This window comes from Octopus bimaculoides, chromosome 6, assembly GCF_046866305.1.
Source record: "Octopus bimaculoides isolate indiv1 chromosome 6, ASM4686630v1, whole genome shotgun sequence".
In the NCBI taxonomy this organism is placed as follows: domain Eukaryota; kingdom Metazoa; phylum Mollusca; class Cephalopoda; order Octopoda; family Octopodidae; genus Octopus; species Octopus bimaculoides.
In genome coordinates this window covers 114,725,016-114,746,574 of record NC_142933.1, presented here as the reverse complement: position 1 = coordinate 114,746,574, position 21,559 = coordinate 114,725,016, and the positions used below count along the sequence as shown (strand labels likewise).

The window sequence follows — 21,559 nt, the reverse complement described above, 5'->3', positions numbered from 1 at the left end:
TTCAGCCACAGACCTGGTGTAATCGTTTGCATCCAACAGCCAGTGTTAACTCCTTTTGATACCAACCCACCTGAAACCACCTCTGGCTCTGTAATACAAATGTCTTGTTTTCAAAATCTCTGAATTAAAATCTTCTACCAAACCTTAGTCACAATTTATATTCCTAACACTAGCTTGATGATAATTAAGTTATTTTACTAAATTCTTTGTTATTTAAAATTAATCGAAAGAAACACAGAGTATCTCAAAAAAAAATATGGTAACAAAAGGGTTACCATCTGACAGATTAAGTCTACCACCTAATTTGGTGATGGCAGGATTTGAACTTAGACCACAAAGTGCCAAAACAAATATTGCAGTCTTTTTTACCATGCCAACATTTTTACCATTCCACAAAACTTTACCCTGATTCTCTAGTCACACAATTAAGTGATAATGGTTTTTCATTCTCCATTTTATTATAAACTTTTATATCTTCGAATAAGAAATGATTTCCTTAGTCTACTTCTATTGAAAAAGAAATATCATAAGTTCAAGTTTGAGGTATATTGAATACATTTATTTTTTCTTTGCCTTGAATTTATATAAATCAATAAGTAATTAGAAGACCCACCACCACAACAGAATTGAGATTCTTAAAACCAAGGTGCCATGTAAAAAGCATTGCTGATGGTATCACATTAAAGCACCCAGTACACTTTGTGGAATGGTTGGCTTTAGGAAGGGCATCCAGCCATAGAAACCAAGCCAAAACAGACAATGGAATCTGGTGTGGCCCCTGGCCTTACCAGTTCCTGTCAGGCTGTTCAACCAATGCCAGCATGGAGAATGGATGTTAAATGATGATGATGATGATAAATTAGATTGAACTATTTAGCTCAACCAAAGTAATAATGGTTTCAAATTTTGGCACAGAGCCAGCAGTTTTTGAAGAGATGGGGAAGTTGTTTGCATTGATTCCAGTACTTGGCTGGTACTTATTTTATTGATCTCAAAAGGATGAAAGGCAGTCAATCTCGGCAGAATATAAAGGCAGAAGAAATGCTGTTAAGCAGTTTGCCTGGTATGCTAATGGTTCTGCCAACTTGCTGCTTTGAATCAACCCAAGTACTAGTGTACTTGCCTTTACTACAAACACATTATTCCAGTCGTATGATTGTCAGTATTAAAAATCCTGTGTTTTATGGATTAGTGTAAAATCAAACCAACAAGAGTAATTTTCCTTTGTTTTAAAAATGATGAATGACTTACTATTTTACAGTGCTACAAACACAGGAACAGAAATGTTGGAACTAGACTGTCATCTAACTAAAGACAACCAAGTTGTTGTTTGCCATGATAACAATTTACTTCGAACATGTGGTTGTGCTGTACTTATATCCCAAACAGATTATAAAGTGAGTAGATATAAGGTTCATAGGTTTGTTCTTTCCTGTATATTGTACATTATTGGTTATTGCTTATTGTTTTAAGAATGAGATAATTACCTTATAATTTTGTTATATATCCAAAGTACTTCAAAATGTATAGGGAGGATATTTTAAAAATAATTCTGTGTTGATAAAAATGTTTGAGATGTTTACCTTAATCCTTGCTTAATTTATTGTAGAATACATTATCACTGATGAATGAAATGTTTGTATTGTTAATAACTGCACAAAATTATACAAATGTATAAATGGAGATAAACGACTGCAGATGTAGCTACAATATCAAGTATTGAAGACAGTAATCCTCTTAACATTTAGCACAAGTTGGGGTTGAAAGTTTGCTGTTGTCTGAGTCATCATAAAGCCAAATGCCATTTTATTTATTTGCAATAATTCAGTGAAAGAAAAAAAGAGAACTTAATTACAAAAATAAATAGTAAATAAAATTAAGTAAAAAAAACAAAACAAAACAAAACCAATAAGCAAATAATCCAAATATAGGCATGCACACTCTCAATTATACATTACAACAACCGACACTGTTGTTTCCCTCTAAAATTCTGAGACACTCAAAACATTCATAGCATTACTCCAGGTAGTAGCAAGGTTGAGACTCTGGAACAAAGGCATAAAGGCACTTTTTCAAGCCTCATCTGATAATTTAGAGAGGTGGGATATTCTAAGTTCTGTATTCTGGTCTGTATTTATTTTATGAATGCAGTGACTCCCACTGCCACCACAGCATCAAGGATGTGTGATAAAACAAATGAATCACTAATGGTGGTTAACATAAGTATAAGAAACAAATAGGAAAACACTTGTCCAGTTGTACTGCAGAAGTTCTTAACCAGGGTCCATGTGACCCCGGGGGTGGGGGCATGCAAGCAAAATAGTAAATTGGGGATTCACAAATCGTATTTTAAAGGTCCATAAAAGAATTTTGATTTAGTTGGGCATAAGAGAGACGACTGCACTAGCGTGGTCATGTGATGTGTATGGATGAGGACAACTGTGTAAAGAAGTGCTGATCTCTAACTGTAGGGGGGACCATTAGAAAAGGTAGACCCAGGAGACATAGGATGAGGTAGCGAAGCATGATCTTCAAACTCTTAACGTGCCCATATAAAGCTGACTGTTTGGAAAAGCATGTATCTGCTATTTTCAGTCCAACAATTTCTGATGATAGCCTTTTGAAGTTTATTAATGGTCAAAGCAAAACTGAGTCAACAGGAAATTAAAACCTTTGAAGTTCAAAAATGTAAACCAGTTCACTTCACTGCTATTCTAGCACTGAAACAACTGACACTGGCAAATTTTCCTGACATGATTGTGGCTTCCTGGGCAAGAGGTATAATATTTTTGATGAAGAGGATAATTTCTTTAGAACCATATTTTATTAGTAACACTTTGTCAATTTTTCTATTCTAATTTACTCTTCTTTGTATTATTTGGATATGTCTTTGATTTCAGGATTTACCACCTATGAAAAATGAATTACCCCTAGATTTCAACCCAAGTGAGTATTGTCTTGGTTGATTATTTAAGTTGATAAAATTTCTGTATAAGTATATAAAATATAAAATTAATCTCCATTAATCCTAGTCACTAATAAAAATTAATGTTATATTTTATATATTATTATTCACATCTTATATATATATATTATTATTCTAAATATAAAATAGGATCTAAGGCATGCTTTAAAAAAGTAATCATGCTGTATTATGTAATAATCCTAGAATAAATGACCATAAACATTTCTGCACAAACATTTGAACCACAAATATAATAATTTTAGTTTGAATTTTAACTGAGTCATATCTACCAGATAAAGTATAAAAATTGTGAGCTAATTAGAAATTCTTGTCTGGTTAGTTCAGTAAAATAACTCAAAATGGATGATATGATGTAATGTGGTTTGAGCAGATATATGATTAAAGCATTTCAGTCTTTTTGTATGTCAAGGCCTACATTGTCAAATCTATCCTTCCATTTTCAAAGACAGTAATGCATGACTTGAGCTAGATTTACCCAATGGTTCCTTTATTTTTAAGATGGTAGGGTATGATTGAAGGAGATTTAGCTGATATTTCTATCAGGTAGAACTGCTACATAGAGGTTCCATTATTGGCTCATTAACAAAGTCATTTCATGGCTTCAGTGCCTCTCCACTTTCTTAGTTCGTTTGTGCTTCCCATTTATTATGAAAGCTATTGAAGAACATATTGAGGTAGAATTATTTTTCTAAATAACAATACTTACTCAGTTTTGTTAATAACAATTTCATTAATTTTATGAAATTATTGACATATTTAGAAACTAGTTCACCTTCATTTCATTCCCTTACATTAATTTACCTTGTATGCAGAGATATCCTTGACTCAAAACTGTTCAAAGGAGAGAGATAAAATACTTTTTTTTATACAGTTCTTATTTGATATTACCTTTTGATACAGTCTGGTTAAGATTATATGAAAGGAAATTACCCTAGTTCTACTTTTATGATTATTCTATTTTATTTTGTTTGTGTGTGTGTAGGTGGAGTGTCGTAGCTAAATTTGATAGTTTGTCTAAAAGAAGAAGAAAACACAATATCCCATTCAAAAATAGAAATATTTTTAAAAAATCAAAAAATGTCAACTATATTATGGCTGAGAGATAACAGTTTATTCAAACTTGTCACCCTCAGCTTCCACCATTACCTGAAGACAGGTCTGGAACCTGGTGCATGTATTCATAACTCCTAACTGTCTCTGGGAAGATCTTTGAACACCTTCTTCATCTTGGCTACAAGCTTTGCCTTGGTGTTGCAGGCAGAGCAGTTAGTGTCTCTCTCAACTGTGACACACACAGTAATCCATGGAATTAAAATCAAGGTAATTAAGAAGTCGGAAATTGGAGCTTGTGAAGTTGTAGAAATTCTTCGACAACCACTTCTGACCCTTCCCAGAGGAATGACAGATGGCCTTACAGAAGCAACCCTTTCTAACCAAGGTTTAACACACTCCAGCAGCTTCACATAACCATCTGAATTGAGCCTAAGGCCCTGTTCAAAGAGGTGGGGGCAACATGACATCACCCTCACTGGAGACTCACCCTATGACTATAACAGCTTTGTAATCTCCATTACAGCTGTCCATGTCATGTTTTACAGCCCTTACAGTGTTCATAGAGCATTGAGCAACAATCATGATGTCAGTATTTTGATACCTGCTGTGAAATCATCATGATACAGGTAACTCTTTTCCAATATTCAGATGGCTTCCACTTCTCTGTGTCAGCTAACATTTTCTCAATTGCACCTTTAATCCCTATGCTATCCAGTGCCGTTAACTGTTCACCAATACATCAAGCTGTGTGGATGTGTAAGTGCATGTATGTGTGTTTATGTGTACATACATATCATCATCATTGACATGCATATATATATACATGTATATGTTTATATATATATATATATATATATATATATATATATATATATATATATTTATATATAAATTTCTCATTACAGATGTGTCAACTGTAGGTGTCAAGGACCGCCACATTCCACTCCTTAAAGAGGTCTTTGATGATTTCCCGTCCCTACCTATCAACATTGATGTGAAGGTCAATGATGATGTACTCATTCAAAAGGTATTTTTAAAAATAAAATAACTCTTATCGGAAATTTATTTGATTTTCTTTTCTTCATATTTTTAGTTTTCTGTTATCAGTATTGCAGATGTTTACAATCTCTCATCATCATCATCATCATTTAGTGCCCATTGTCCATGCTGGTGTGGGTTGGACAGTTTGACCAGGGCTGGCAATATATATATATACAATAAAGAATGGCTGCACCAGAGTCCAGTTTGATTTGGCATTATTTCTACAGCAGGATGCCCTTCCTAATGCCAACCATTTGGAGAGTGTAATGGATGCTTTTACATGACACCAGTATTTTCCACAGCTGTGATTTTGCTTGGCTTGATGGGTCTTCTTCTCAAGCACGACATAATGCCAGAGCTCTCAGTCATTGCCTCTGTGAGGCCCAAGACTTGAAAGAATCCCTGCCACTTTGCCTCTGTGAGGCCCAACGTTCGAAAGGTGCGTTTTACGTGCCACTGACATGGGTGCCTGTTACATGGCACCAGCATTGGCCGTGACTATGATTTCACTTGGCTTCACGGGTCTTCTCAAGCACAGCATATCACCAAAGGTCTCAGTCACTAGTCATTGCCTCTGTGAGGCCCAAAGTTCGAAGATCATGCTTCACCTCATTCCATGTCTTCCTGGGTCTACCTCTACCACGGGTTTATATTTATTAACTAAATTATGAGATGCTATTCCAATGTACTGAATTTCTTTCAAGTTTTTTATTTTCATATTCCACGCCATGTTTTACCCTCTCCAGTTATTCTTTTCTAAACATTATCCTTCATTAGAGCTATATTACAAAAATATCCCTCACCCCAGTCATTGTTTTTCCAAACATTATCCTCCAGTGAGCCTCTATTGATAAAATATTAAGACTATAAGATTGAAAGTGAAATCTAAATTCTGCACTCATTAAATAAATAAAACCAAATTAAATGATCTAAAAGTAAGTTATAATTCAATTAAATATCAGAGCTTACTATATTAACCTTTGGCATTTAACTCTGTCAAAAGTAATGCTTATTTATTCACATTGTTTTGAATTAATCATACTTTATCTTGTAGCTTTGAGAATTTGAAAAGTAACCGTTAATTTTTAGAATGATATTGTTGCTTTGATGTGACCACTTTGAACATAAAATAAATAAAATGTTTTGGCCGGATATGGCCGATTTAAATGTTGAAAGGTTAAACAAGCCCAATATCCAGTCCAAATAGTCTACTTGTCTTATGTTCAAAACAGCTAGATTCAGCCTCTCATAGTCACCCTATAATGTCATTCTAAAAATCAACAATCACGTCATTGAAATCTCAAAGCTACAAGATAATGCATGAATAATTCAAAACAATATGAATAAATAAAGCATTACATTTGACTAAGTAATCTGAATGCTAAAAGATGAGAACATCATAAGTATATAAATGAAATGAATGAAAGAGTCAGCCATAGCAACTGATATTTGTTTTTTAATCATTGTAAAATAATAATGACAAGAAAATCCTCTCATTCTACTTGTGGTATTGTTCAGATATATGCCCTTTGAATGGTAATGATAATTGCATCTAATCAGATCTTTTTAATTGTAGCTGTAAATAATGACAATTAACTAAAGAACATTATTTTATTAAATTTCTTTCATATTATTCAATTTATAAAAAAATATATAGAACTGCAGTATAGTTATTGTTGAAATATTTGTTACTATAGGTTTCTGATCTAGTGAAGGAATACAATAGAGAACAAATCACAGTATGGGGAAACAGACAAGAAACTATTAATGGTAAATGTTTCAAATGTGTAAGTATATTGAGCAATTTTTTACTTAGAAACAAATGAGTACCTTAAATACTAACAATACTATGTGCATTTCAGCATACACTCTGTGACTATATGTATATATATGTGTATATATATATATATATATATATATATATATATATATATATATATACACACACACACATATCTGTATTTGTCTGTCTATCTATCTGGCTATGTATATATATATATATATATATGTATATAGAAAAAAATTAAGGTACTCAGAAACCTGGATGTTTGTACATTTACAGATTTTTATTAATGTCACATTAAATGAAGCGCTTTTCACCTAGTCGTGTAGGTTTTTAAAATTGTATATATATGTATATATATACACACATACACTCACACACAATCTGTATCTGTCTGTATGTATGTATATATATATATATGCTCAGACATGACCGTGTAGTTTAAAAACCTGCTTCTCAACCCCATCATTTCAGTTTCGGTCCCACGGTCCTTCATTTTAGTCTCAGGCCAGCCAAAACTTTGACTGACTTTGATAGACAGACACTGAAAGCAGGTGTTTTTGTGCTTCTGTATTATTTACATTTGTACTTCTCTGAAGATTGCAAGTCAGAAGCAGAGAGATGACTTGGTGACACAGAAAGATGATCAGTATAAGATGTTGGTGAAAATGGACAGTGTTGAGAATGTGGGATGGATATCAGTTGAAATGGTTTCAAGCACTAGTGTAGGAGGAGGGGAGCACTTTTGGGTCTACTGTAGGCAATATGTGTTTTTTGTGGAGTCTGGGAGCGGCAAACGGAACGGTCGCTAGTGGTTTCAAGTAGTGAGAAAGATAATGAAACATGCAGTTCTGCTTATATTTAATTGCAGTAGCAGAACACTGCAGTTAGACAGGTGATGGAGAAGTCAGTGATAAATACAGGATGGCTGGTGGGAATGGTTTGAAGGATTCACAATACATTTGTTGTGAATGTAAGTAAATGAATGCATGAGAACTAAGAAATGCAATAACTGTTGTCTTAATTTTTGCTAATCAGACTATTGTAATGATGTCATAGAAATGGTTGATACAAACTAGATAAAGAATGGAGTGGTGTATGTGAATGTGATGATGGTAGGGATTTGATTTAATTATAAACTGAAAATGTTAATATGATATATATTTGCTATATTTCAGAATCCTAGAATTCCATTGGTATTTTCGTTTCGCCGAGTCCTCATTTTGTTGGCATTATTCTACAGTGGATTATTACCTTTTGTGCCAATAAAGGAAAGTTTCCTTGAAGTTATAATGCCTAGTATCATCTTAGAGTAAGTGTTATTTCTTCTTTATGGTCTTTTTCATTTGTTCACTTTTATGAATTAAGGTTTTTATTTCTCTCACCTCTCTGTCTGTCATATATATATATATATATATATATATATATATATATATATATATGATGGCTGTGTGGTTAAAAAGTTCACTTTGCAACCATATGATTCTGGGTTTAGTCCCACTGCATAGCACCTAGGAATAGTTGTTGTTTTTGCATCAGAAATATCAGTTGTTCTGACAGACTATAATTGAGCTGGTATAAATAATTACAGTTAAGAAACTAACAAAGATTTTACCTGCGAGAAATTAATAATTAAATATTCATATATCTCTTAATACTGCTATAGTAGTTTCCATCGATGCTAAATATTTTTATTTCTTCTGTGTCAATGATGTTTGATAATAAGTTGATTTTCCCTATAATTTATTGACTAGTGCTAATGTTATGTCACACTCAATAAATTTGAGCAAAAAAAAAAAGAAGAAACTAATTTAAACTTTGCCTGTTTATTTATATACATTTATTTATTTTTCTTTAGTGAAAAAAAGTCCCTACTTCAATTCAGCAAGAACAAAAGACTGTTAATACAATTCTGTGACATGTAAGTAAATAAATAAATAAAACAAATACTATATATTATATCGGTTTCAAATTTTTGGCACAAGGCCAGAAATTTGGGAGGAGGGGTAAATCAATTACATCGATCCCAATGCTCAACTGGTAGTTTATTTTATTGACCCTGAGAGGATGAAAAGTAAAGTTGATCTCAGCAGAATTTGAACTCAGAACATAAAGATGGATGAAATGCTACTAAGCATTTTGCCCAGTGTGCTAACAGTTCTGCTAGCTTGCCACCTTAATACTATGTATTATATTAAACGTGTAACTTGTAACTGATGCTGGTGTGTTTACATCCCCGTAACTTAGCGGTTCGGCAAAAAGAGACTGATAGAATTAGTACTAGGCTTACAAAGAATAAGTCCTGGTGTCGATTTTCTCGACTAAAGGCAGTGCTCCAGCATGGCCGCAGTCAAATGACTGAAACAAGTATAAGAGTAAAGAGTAAGAATAATATAAAACATGTCTAAACATAGAATGGCACTAGCTGCCAGAGACTTGTGTATTAAAAACAAGCAAAACTCACTCAGTGTCATCAGTAAGCTATGTGGTTAAGAAGATTGCTTTGCAACCATTTAGGTTTCAGGTTCAATTCCATTTAATTGCACCATTGACAAAAGTCTGCTACTGCAGTTTTGAGTTGATCAATACATTCTGGGTGGAATTTGAATGGTGCAAATTGTGAGGAAGCCTGTCATATATGTATATTTATTTATATATATATATATATATATATATATATATATATATATATATATATATATATATATATATATGTATATATATGTATATATATGGTTTTTAATTATATATACATTTTAATATTTTAACCCTTTAGCATTTGAATTGGTCATATCCAGCCCAAATATTTTATCTGTTTCATGTTCAAACTAACCAGATCCAGCCCCTCACACCTACCTTACAATGTTATTCTAAAAATATATAATCTTGAAGTTATGAGATAATACGTGGTTAACTCAAAACAATGGGAATAGATAAATGGAATGTTAAAGGAAAATACTAAATGTAAAATATGTGGTTTCAAAACCTAACTTATATTGTACAAATCATTTTAAAATAGATCTATTAAATAAGAATATATTTCTGGTTGGAATGCTATCATTGCTCCTTGCAATCATTTCATATTTCTGTATTATCTCAACATTCTGTATTACATCATCGTTCATCATTTTCTTATGCATTTTTATAGACATGTAATTCTTTTTCCTATTTTTTATCCAGAATCCTTATGCGACCACTTTTATTTGAACATTTAGAAAAACGAGGCATTCAAGTAATTTATTTTATTATTTCTCTTTTTAAAGTCCATGTAATTGTTGTTGTACATGAATCCATTACCTTGTTAGTGATTTTATGTTGCTTTAGAGACCTTATTTTACGAATTTCATCATGTCATTTCTTTTAGTTGTTATTCTCTAACACCAAATCAGTTCTAATCAGGCAGAGCTATGATAATGTATATATATATATATATATATGGTTTTTAATTATATATACATTTTAATATTTTAACCCTTTAGCATTTGAACTGGTCATATCCAGCCCAAGTATTTTATCTGTTTTATACTGTTCCTGCTATGACCATTTCATGTTTTTTTTTGTATATCTTGGATTACATTGTCTAATGTATCTTTCATTATTTAAGATGGTAGGTCATGTAGATTTAACTGCTATAGCTTGCAAGTCAAGTAACTGTATAGTGGCTTTGTTGTCCTTTAGTATGTTTTTAATGATTGATCTCATTCTCTCGTGAGGTTTGAATCTCTTCATAGATTTCCTGCAACTCTTTCATTCAGCCCAATAAATACCACTGCATACTGTGTGGCTGGCTTATTTATGCTAGGTGTAGATTCATCTGACCACCTGGCCACTTAAGGGTTGGAGAGATTATTCTTGTTGTTGGGTGATTAGTGCTGATCATTGGCACCTAGGTGGAATGTGATCTCAGAATGCAGAGGGGTAGAATAGATACCAAGGAAGCTTGTCAGACACTCTAACAATGCTGCCTGTCCACTCTCTTGACTGGTACTTTATTTATTTACACTGAAAGAATGAAAAGCAAAGTTAACCTTGATGGAGTTTAAACTCAGAGTGCAGAAGGCTGAAATAAATACTGCAAGTTATTCTAATGACTTTTGCCAATTCAATAACAATTTAAAACAAGTTCAAGTAATGAACTTTAGTTACTGATTTTAATTCTTTCCTTTCAAGTTAGATATGAAAGTTCATTCCATACTAAGCAACATGACTAGCAGAGTAATTAGATTGGATTGTGTGTGAAAGGCTCCTGTTTTTAACTGTTTCTATAAGTTATTTTCAGTTTGTTTTTACTGGTTTTAACCTAAGAGAAACATTAAAAAAAACTTGCAGGATTCTTGAAAATAATACTTATTGTGAATTTTCATTAAATTTTCCTGGCATGTTTTATGTCTAACGATGCATTATTAATGCAAGTCTATTTTGGGCTTTTCCTTTTTATGATTGAGATTTTATCTCTTCATGCATGAGATAAGAACAAATAACTCAGTTTTAACTAAGTCAGTAAAATATTTTTATTTGGTTTTGGGATTAAATTTTTCAGTGGTTTTAAATTATAGAAAGGTATGTATTTAGTGAATACCAAATTGAGTTATGCTAGGGATCTTTTAATTAATTGTCGGTTTGTATATCGTCGTTGATTGTTAGAGAAAGGTAGTGAAATACTGTTGGAATCCCAATGAACTCTGAAACCAGTCCAAGTGACACCTCGATTTCTGTTCATGGTAAAATTGTATAAAAATGCTAGTTATTCCTTAATTTACACATGTGATGTTAGCTGAAATCTAGATTTCTTCTGCAGTAGTGTAAAGCATGTATATTTTTATATACATGGGATTATTTGTACCTTTACATGATAGTGTTTGGATTTTGCACCAGTTAAACAGAAAGGAAAATGCAACATCATCAGTGTTAAGATGAGGGACTTGGAGGAGCTTCTAAACAAGTTTGACTTAAACATGATGCACACACAATGTGCATGCAGTTTCAAAAACAGTAAAAAGATTAATCGTTTCTGAAATATTTAGAGTGGTCATGGGTAAGCTGTGACCCACAGGACTCTCTGAATGGCATGCCTAATAGAAGTTACCTGATGATGAACCATGCTTCATGTGGCACACTTCTTGAAAAAGACTCCCTATTTCTGATTTAGGGAAATTAAATAATGTTTAAAAGCTTTCATTTTTCACACATTAAAAGTCACTTATTGATTTTTTTGTATTTTTTTTTAATATATATTTTAAATATTTTCCATACACGTTTTTGCTTATTCAACTTGTGTGTTCAAATATATATATGTTTTGGTTTACTGCAGGTATATCTCTGGGTGTTAAACGACGATGATGAATTTGCCAAAGGTTTTAAACATGGTGCCACTGGAATCATGACAGATTACCCTACAAAACTAGGAGATTTTATAGAGAAAAATCCTCACTTTTTCAAACGATAAATCTTGTATCAACAGTTTTATTGTGCAATCAACTAAATTTTGATTTCTACATAGATAGCAAACCATCTTTGTGTTGAAAGTTCTTCACTTACTTCTCTAATTCATTATTACCCAGTGATATTATTTTCCTCCTGCTTTCTCATATTTTCTTACTATTTCTGTTTTCTTCTGAAATTCTCTTTTTTCCCCATCTCTCTCTCTCTAACACATAACTGCAAATGAACAGAATCAAAGTCAACAAAAAATCTTTCGTTATTAGCTTCTTAGACTCTGTCTTGAGTTGTTGCTAAAACTAATAGAAATCTAGTCATTATTATCTATATATATTTATTATTTTCCCTGTATCATCTATTTAGTCTCTACTCCTTCATCTTCTATCTTACATACTTAGGTTCTTGATATGTTGTGTGTCAGTTGCTATGAAGATATTGTAAACTGTATACTTGACCTCAAACTCAGACCAAATTTAATAGAATTACATTTTGATGATGATACTACTGCTATCAATGTTATGAACCCTGGAAAGTTCTAAAAATTCTCCCTTTCTTTTTGTTAATTGTGAAGTTGGTGCTAGAAACAAAATCCTTGACTACAAATGTTAAACTATTAATTCAGTATGTTTTTAAAGTGAAATCACAACTGTTTAAATTATTGAATTATTGTATTGTAATATAATTTGATTTGAGATAAAAAGAAAAAGAAACACACACAATGAACAAAACAAAACAATTGACTGGACATTTTTTTCCTCTACATCAGTGCCCATGGACTTTGGTCTAACCTTGAGTCTGACTACCACTACTAACACAATTTACAACTCTTATTTCTTTCTGAGACACAAATCTCTCGTTCTCTGTGTGATTCATGTCAGCTGTCAAGAATACACTCTCAAGTCTAACTTTCAGATTGGTGGTATATATATGCTCACCTGACTAAAAGCAATAAAAGATTCTAATTATTCTGATTAAAAAAAAAACAAAACAAAACAAAAAAAAAAAACTATCTTTTCTATCTCTCTAAAACCCTCAAATAGCTAACATTTGTTTAACTCTCTTTCAAGTTTCGAACCATTGCAATCTTCATGTGAGAACAGGCTTTTCACATGAAGATCGCAGTAGTATGAAATTTGAGTCATGAAATAATTATTCAGTTTAAATAGACAAACTACATGTATGATTCTCTCTTGAAAATATCTATTTAATTTCACCTGAAGCCATTATTTATTTTGGGTTGATTTCAATACTCAAAATTCCACTAAAGCTTGCACACTCCAACACTACTGGTGCAGAGACCAAATCATTTTCCTTCTTGATCTGACTGAATCAGTTATTTTCCTCATCTACACATATCTCAGCCTCTCCAAGCACCCTTGAACTCTTTCTCTTCTCTAGATTTAGCTTTTTCCTAACTATCTCTACCTTTGCCCTTATGAGATTCAGTCTCGTTAAGACAACCTATTTTATATCATTCTTGTACACAACAACCCATGCTTATGGTATTTAAATCAGCTAGCTGGTTGAAACTCTGCCATTCTCTGCTGATTATTCTAGTAGCAGATGTTTAATCTCTACCCCCATGTAAGCAGGTGACCTGTACAGCTCTTTAAATTTGCTCTAATGAGCCACTCTTTGAACCACATTCCATTCCACACATGTACTGTTTCATCAGCAGATAATTTGAAAATATCCTCCTGTAGAGACAACCCATTCTGCTTCAACAGCTCTAAAAGTCAATCACTACATATGTTGAGTTAAGAGTCTTGTATTACATGCTTCTTCTAATATACTGCTAAAAATCATCAAAGTCGTGACAAATGTCAGGCTTGCAATCCTCTTGAGGCAATCTCACATATATAACAATGCTAAAACTGACTGCATCCACTGCATTGGTTGGCTATAACTGCTTCAACATAGCATTTCACCTCTTGTTACAATTTTGTATCATATCTTTCATAAGATTCAGCATTTTGAGATTAGCTTTCATTACATCCTTTATCTTTTTCTACAGGCTCCTTCCAACTAGAATGCTTGAGCCTTCTTTACCAAACTGTCAGCCTCCATACACATCACAATGTCCTTACCAGCACAGGTTTCTTTCTTGTACACTACAACTGATTTCTCTAATTCCCATTTCCTCTCTCAGGACACATGCACTTCATCATTCAGGTCCACTAACATCACACATCTAGCCTTCACATTCATTGCCCATGTCTTGCTATCATACAGCATTACACTTCACATATCAACATCATATAATCTGCCTTTCAGTCAATGAGAGAAACCTTTTATTGCCAATGGAGGTAATAATTACTTGAATCTTTTTTCACAATATCTAAAACACCTACCTCTACTGCTGATTAGGTCAGCTGGGTAGTAGAGACTATGAACTACATCTAGTAAACCTCCTGGTTGTCATCTACCTTTGCACTTCTTTTTACTATAAACCTACAAACTCTCGTTCTTGTTTCAATTTTTCTTCTTTACATCACATTCCCAACCTGTCAAAGAATCTTCCCTATATCAAGCCCAAGATATCAACTAGTCAATTGCACTTGTACTATGCCTAGTTACCAGATTATTCCCCTCCTCATCCTCTACCCTGCGACCTACCTACTTCAGAACATTATTATCAATTTCAGCCTTTTTTCACTTATACTCCACAATCAATCCAATCTTTCTCAAGCCTCTTCTCATCTCCTTCAAAAGAGATACAAGTGTATTAGCCTTCTGCTCAGAAGTTCCCTTATTCATAGTCACTCCCAACTTGGATTATCCACTTGTTCCAGCCCCCGGTGTTGTGCATGCCTCTTCATCATCTAAATCATACTCCTACTAGACCACAAAATCTACAATCAATATGACTAACCACTTCAATCTAATATGCTGTATAGTATGCTAATTTTGCAATGTATTGTACACAGACAAGATGGGACACTGATTGGATGGCCTATTCTGTGAGCATTTCCTGTATATCTATAACATCATCCAAGGCTTCTTCAGATCTGTAGTCCATTACTTTATGTTGGTAAACCACTCTTACTGACCACCTATCTGTCTGTGGTGGTCTCTAACAAAGTGTCTCTTCTTCAGCCTAGGAACTTCTGTTCTACAAGGCATGAACTTACATCTCAATCTTCTATAATTTTTTGCTTTCCAGCCCACTATTTTTGTTATATCTACCTTCATTGTTTGTCTCCTTTTTCCCCATTTAAGGATGTTCTGGATCTATACTTTATCAATTCTTTGGGTGTATGTAAGTTTGAATGCCTATACTCATATGTACTTGTATTTGGATGTGTGTTTGCATAAATATTTGCATGCATGTGTCAATGAGGGCATTTATGAGTATGTTTACTGTTAATTTGGCTTAACTAAATTTAGAATCTTCTTGGGCTCCCTTGTACCTACAGCTCAAGGGAAAACCTTTACTATGCTTGACACTAGTGTTTTTAACCTTCCCACTCCAATTCATAGCTTCTTCCTCTTCTTTTACTACCTCTATCTGGCATTTCCCCCCTTCCATGAGTGCCTTTTTCTAAAATATTTTTCAACTATCTTTGCATATATTGTTGCTCTGTTTCCCACTTCTCTCACCTGCCATCCCCCACTTTGCATTTGGACCTCACTCCTGCTTAGCTTGAAGCAATGGCTCTTTCTAAGTTTCCTTTCCGATTCTAGCTTTCTCTCGCATTATTCACCTCACTCTCTCTTACCTATTCTCTTTTTCACTCTCTATCATCATTTCCTTGCCTACCTCTAAAGTAACATCACCACATTCTCTCTCTCTCTCTCATGATAAGATTCCAAATCATTAGGTTCTTCATTCCTCACGGTAACTGAACTAACCAAACTCTCTTTCATTTGGACTAATTGTTACCAATACTGCGGACCATCAGTTTCTTCAGATTCAAGATTTTACCTCCTGGGCATTTTCATATATATGACATGTCAGCTGATATAAACTAGAACCCTGTACAAATAGCTGATTTATGATCGAGAGGGTAGCAACTCAGATTACCTTAAAAAGAAACATGAAATAATAAACGAAAGTAGTGTTAGAAATATTGTTTTGAAAATGTCACCTACTTGGGACTAGTGCTCTTTTAATTTCACCTTTTTGAGATTGAAAACAGTTCTGTGTTAATGATATGACTCTCTTCCCTGTCAATTACTGGATTTCTAATAACCATATTAACCTGGATAATTATTCTACTATTGCAATAATAATGACCTTAAACGAACAAAGTGCATTTATTTTGTAGTATAAATTATTGCTGTTGTGATTTACTATTTGTAATTAATTCATTCTTTCCTTTTCTTGGAATCATACTGACTTGAAATGTCAATTGATTAAATTCTGTTGGTATCATTTTTCAACAAATTGAAGTGTGAACGAGTCAATAGTCATGGAATGCCTGGTATGAGTTCACTTTAGGTATGTACTTCTAGAGGAGTTCAGTCAACAGGAGAGCCTCTAATGTAGTCTTGACCTGCTAGAAATAGCAGTCAAATTCCATCAAATTATATCCTGCCATCTTTAAAAAGAGAGAGATACATTGGCAAATATAGTCTGGAATATATAAAACAGTAGGGTGGTCAGAGCCAAAATGCTTTTGGTTGTAGATCTGCCTTACAAAAGTTGATCTGGAGTCAAAACAACTCTATAGAGAAGTGCTTTAATTTAAAATTTAAAAAAAAAGTATTTTCTAATTAAAAGTGAGTCACTAAATTACATGCATCAAAAGATTCAACTCTTTTGATACCAGCCTGCTGGAGGCCACCTGTTTTAAAATACAAAACTGCCCGTTTTGAAGTGCTTAAAATTAAAGTTAAAATTTCCTATTATAATTTTATGTAAAAAAAATCCTTTTAAGTTATATTCCAGATATCAGATTAAAATGGAGTTATTTTACTAAATCCTGCCAAATTCTTTGTTGTTCAAAATTAATTGAAGTATTGCCTAAGAATATATAGTCACAGGAGGATTAAAATGATTGAATCATGCCATATTATTTTCTTGTAATGTCTTGTTTCCAATATGGTTTATAAAAGGTTAGATTTTTTTCTCCGTCAAATTTACAATGTGATAGCCCCTGTTTGTCTACAATTTGTGAATGTTTACTTCAGGTGAAAGTGTTTTTTGTTCTTTGAAATAGAAACAAATCATTACAATTGAAATTACTTATTAAAAATCACATATAATCAATCTCTAATCAGGTTTTCAGTATATCCTCATTATTTACCCTAATATTTTGGGGTTTCATAAAAAGTAATTTTTGTTGAAAGTGAATATTTCTATAATTTATTTAGGAAAGACATCAAACACCTAAGAAGCTGACTCATCAGTAACATTCTATTTTGTGTTTATAAACCATCCTTCTGTTGTTTTAAGATGAAAGATCTATGTTTGGCATATGGTATGTTAATATTTTCGTCATAAAAGTCAAACTTCAATTGGTTAGTTATATGTAGGGACATCATTAGTTATATATTTCTGGTTTCAACTTAACATTGAGATTATAATTTGTAAAGTTAATCTGTTGTTTTTTTTTTTAATTAAAAAAAATTTCTTTACCAATAATCCTAAGAGGAAACATTACTGTATCCCTTTCTCTATGCATGACTGGGGAAGAATGTACCCTTGCTGCTTACAGTGGTGAATTGTACCTACCCATGCTACTTATTTAAAGATTGAGTCAGTGTAGGAGTTTTTACAGAGACACTCAACCCACTAGAAAAAGCAGCTAAATCATTATCTATTTTCCTTAAAAATGGATATATTGAAGAATGTAATCTCATGTACACTGTCTGGAAACAAAAACAGATAAGGTCATGACTAGAATGGTTCTGATTGTATGTCTGCTTGATAGCGATAACTTGAGGTTAAACAACAGCTCTCGTTCTAGAAAGCAGCCATCAGCAAAACTAAAACAGATAAAGCAAAAATAAGCCCATTCATAATAAACTATTTTCTCACTCCAACTCCACTCCCTGTCAGTTATTACAATGGTTTTTACAAGGAAACCTCTACCCAATCACTGAATCTGGTAGAAATAGCTCCTGAAGCTTCCACAAATCATTTGCCTACTAATGTAGTCATAGATCTCATTGCCTGAAGAAGAAACGATAGGATGGTCATGAAATGCCTTTGATCATAAATCTGCTTAATCATGTTGGACTAAACAATAACTATTCACAAGTAGGGCAGAGTTCTATTGTCCGGGTCATGGCGACATCATAAACACTTTCAGAATGCTAGTGGATAGTTTAGGAACCTAATGATTCAACCAACCATAACTTAACCATTTAACAATATTTCTACATTTACATTAAGATTAATTTATCACACAAAGAATTACAAAATGATAATGATTATGATCTCAATCTGATTTGTCTTCAAATAAAAAAATGAATGAAAATAACATAACAATTAAAAACAACTTGGCTTAGCTTAGTTTTTTTTAAATGTCCAACTAATATAACTTCATTTTTTTTTGCTGAAATAATCTGCAGGGAAAAGAAAGAATATCTCGTTTCTAAAATGAAATAGCTGGAATTAAAAGTTAAACAGTCATGTCTCTTACTTAACTAATTTTAGTCGTTTTTTTTTTTTCTTTTATAACTTTGGAGTAGGCCAACTTTACTTAAAACATTAACATTTTGGGGAAATTCTTAGTAACAAAAAAATGTTTGGAAAACAAACGAACCTTTGAGCTTTCAATTACTAAAATGTTGATAGATTTATATCCATTCTTACAAAAATAATGAAAAACAAAAAGAAACCTAGTCAAAATTTATTTTTCTGTCAAGAAATATTCTTATGTCTTTCAATGTTTGCCATAGTAATTATTATTTTTTTGCTCTATCCAGTAAGTAGAAACTGTAAGCAAAGAAAGAATTTGTGAAAAAAATCTACAAAAAGATACAGAATTTCTTAGAAATAAACTAATTTTTGAAACTGTCTTTATTTTGTTATTTATTTCATGAAATATTTTATTTTGAGGGTTACTGTAGAAAAGTTAAGATAGTGAACAAACCAAATTATGAATATGGTTTTGATTCTGTTTTTTTTTTTGGGGGGGGGGGGGACATAAGTAATCTTGAGAAAGACATGACAGATACTATTTGCAAAGAACTCTTTCTCTGAAATTCAAACAGTTGAGTACTCAACTTTATGTAACAGTCCCCTGAAGGGAATAATACTACTGTTGGTTAGACCTAGGAAGCTGCACCGCTTCCTGTCAGCCTTGACACATTTCCTGTGTCCTTATGTTTACAAGGGGGAGACAAACACCTCCACCCAGCTAAGTCTGCATCCAGAGACATGTTTCTGAGTCTTTGCTCGTCATCAGTGTGGACATAGGAAATGTGTCAAGGCCAACAGGAAGCAGTGCAGCTTCCTAGGTCTAACTAACAGTAGTATTATTCCCTTCAGGGGACTGACAGCATACAACTACTTCATTGTATCACTACTGCATAAATCTCTCTGAGAGATTTAGAAATGTATTATTTCTAAAAGCTAAGTACTCATTGACATATTTTGAGTCACATTTATGGGTGAGGGGGTGCTTTGTCAGTAAAAGTTGACCATGCATCTGCACATATATGCAGACCTGGGCAATATTATTTGAGGTAGGCCAGCAGCCAGCAATTGCTCATGCATGCAAGTCTCCCTCCATCTCACTGATGTTTATCTGAAGAAAGGCTGCTAACTTAGGAAACAGAAACCTGCATTGGATGCTAGAATTGCAGGTGGTGGTACAATAATGCACCAGCTCCAGCATTTGGTCCTCAGAGGAGGAGAGGTTAGTAAAAATGCCAAACTCACTATTTCCAGTTTCCTGCAGTCATGAATGCAGGGTAATGACCAAAAGAGTACAATTGTGAAGAAAAGCAGCCAAAATGAGGTTCCTCCAAAGAATCCCTGCACTAAAAATATGTGCATAGCTTGGAGATTAGGGAGTTTCCACCAATCAAGTCATTACTTCATGAGAGGTCACAGTTTCACTACTCTGGAATGATACATGAAAGAATCACAAGACAACTTCTAGCTGAGCCACCTTGGGGTAGACCAAGAATGAAATGCTTGGATAATATCCATAGTCTTGCTTAGAAATCCAGTTATAACTACTCTATCCACTTGCTACTTTCAATCAGTTTTGAACTAGTAGCACAAGACAGCTTGTTTATTTCATTGAATAATCTCCCAGTTAATCTACTTTTTTGTAGCATAAAGAGTTACACCTCTTAAGAGAAAAAAAGAATTGCTCTTCACAGGACAGATGAGAAAAGGCAAAGAAGAGACAAATGATCATATATTACAGTTAAGATTGGACATGGTATAAAGAAGTGCTGATCACTTAAGGTGGAGGGAAGTTGTGGAATTGGGAGACCTAAGAAAACATGGGATGAAGTATTGAAGGCTGATCTGAAAATGCTGAACCTTACAAAGGAGATGACAGAGGATGGTGATATGTGGCACATTGTTGTACTCTAGAAGACCCATCCACCACAACAGAATTGAGCTCCCAAAACCAAGGTGCTATGAAAGAGGCATTGGTGCTGGTGTCACATAAAAGGCATTAGTGATGATGCCATGTAAAAAGCACCTAATATACTGGAGTGGTTGGCTTTAGGAAGGGCATCTGGCCATAGAAGCCAAGTCAAAACAGACTATGGAACCTGGTGCAGCCTCTGGCCTTACCAGTTCAAGTCAAGCCATCCAATCCATGCCAGCATGGAAAACAAGTGTTCAACATTGATGATGATGATGATGATGATGATACAGGAGCTTCATGGAAACCATTTCTTTGGACATGAAAAGGTTACCAGTTGCAGTGGTGGGTGCTAAAATAGATTAACCAATTTAAGTAACAGACAGAACCACTTTATGCGAGTTCTTTGCAGTTCATTAAAAGTGAATGTCTTACAGTAGTCAGAGCAATATTAAAAGACGAATGCATTTGAAACACAGTTTTAACCTTCTGAAAGATAAACCCTTTCAAGACTGTTCCGAGTTAATTGAAATTTTACTCCCTGTCTTTGAAGGCACTCAGCCAACAAACAACCTATTGACAGTGAAAATGATATCAATATCACTGCTCCTGGCTAAGCAATTTTCAAAGTGCTAACACACACAAAGGGCTTTTACCAATTTCCATCTCCTAAATCTACTCACAGGGATTTGGTTGGCCCAAGGTGTTGCACAGTGGAACTGAACTCAAAACCATGTTCTTGGAATGAACTTCCTT

At 33.5% G+C, this 21,559-nt stretch overlaps 1 protein-coding gene across 1 annotated transcript in view; it reads left to right on the top strand.

Annotated features, from left to right (window-relative positions):
* Positions 1–19,271, top strand: part of LOC106881455 (lysophospholipase D GDPD1) — a 32,690-nt gene extending 13,419 nt beyond the window's left edge. The window contains exons 3-10 of the mRNA XM_014931839.3: positions 1,262–1,397; positions 2,901–2,946; positions 4,945–5,066; positions 6,778–6,867; positions 8,042–8,175; positions 8,722–8,784; positions 10,044–10,095; positions 12,175–19,271. Of these exons, the coding sequence (XP_014787325.1) occupies positions 1,262–1,397; positions 2,901–2,946; positions 4,945–5,066; positions 6,778–6,867; positions 8,042–8,175; positions 8,722–8,784; positions 10,044–10,095; positions 12,175–12,309 (778 nt within the window). The 3' untranslated portion in view covers positions 12,310–19,271. The remainder of the gene's footprint in view (positions 1–1,261; positions 1,398–2,900; positions 2,947–4,944; positions 5,067–6,777; positions 6,868–8,041; positions 8,176–8,721; positions 8,785–10,043; positions 10,096–12,174) is intronic.
* The last annotated feature ends 2,288 nt before the right edge of the window (positions 19,272–21,559 follow it).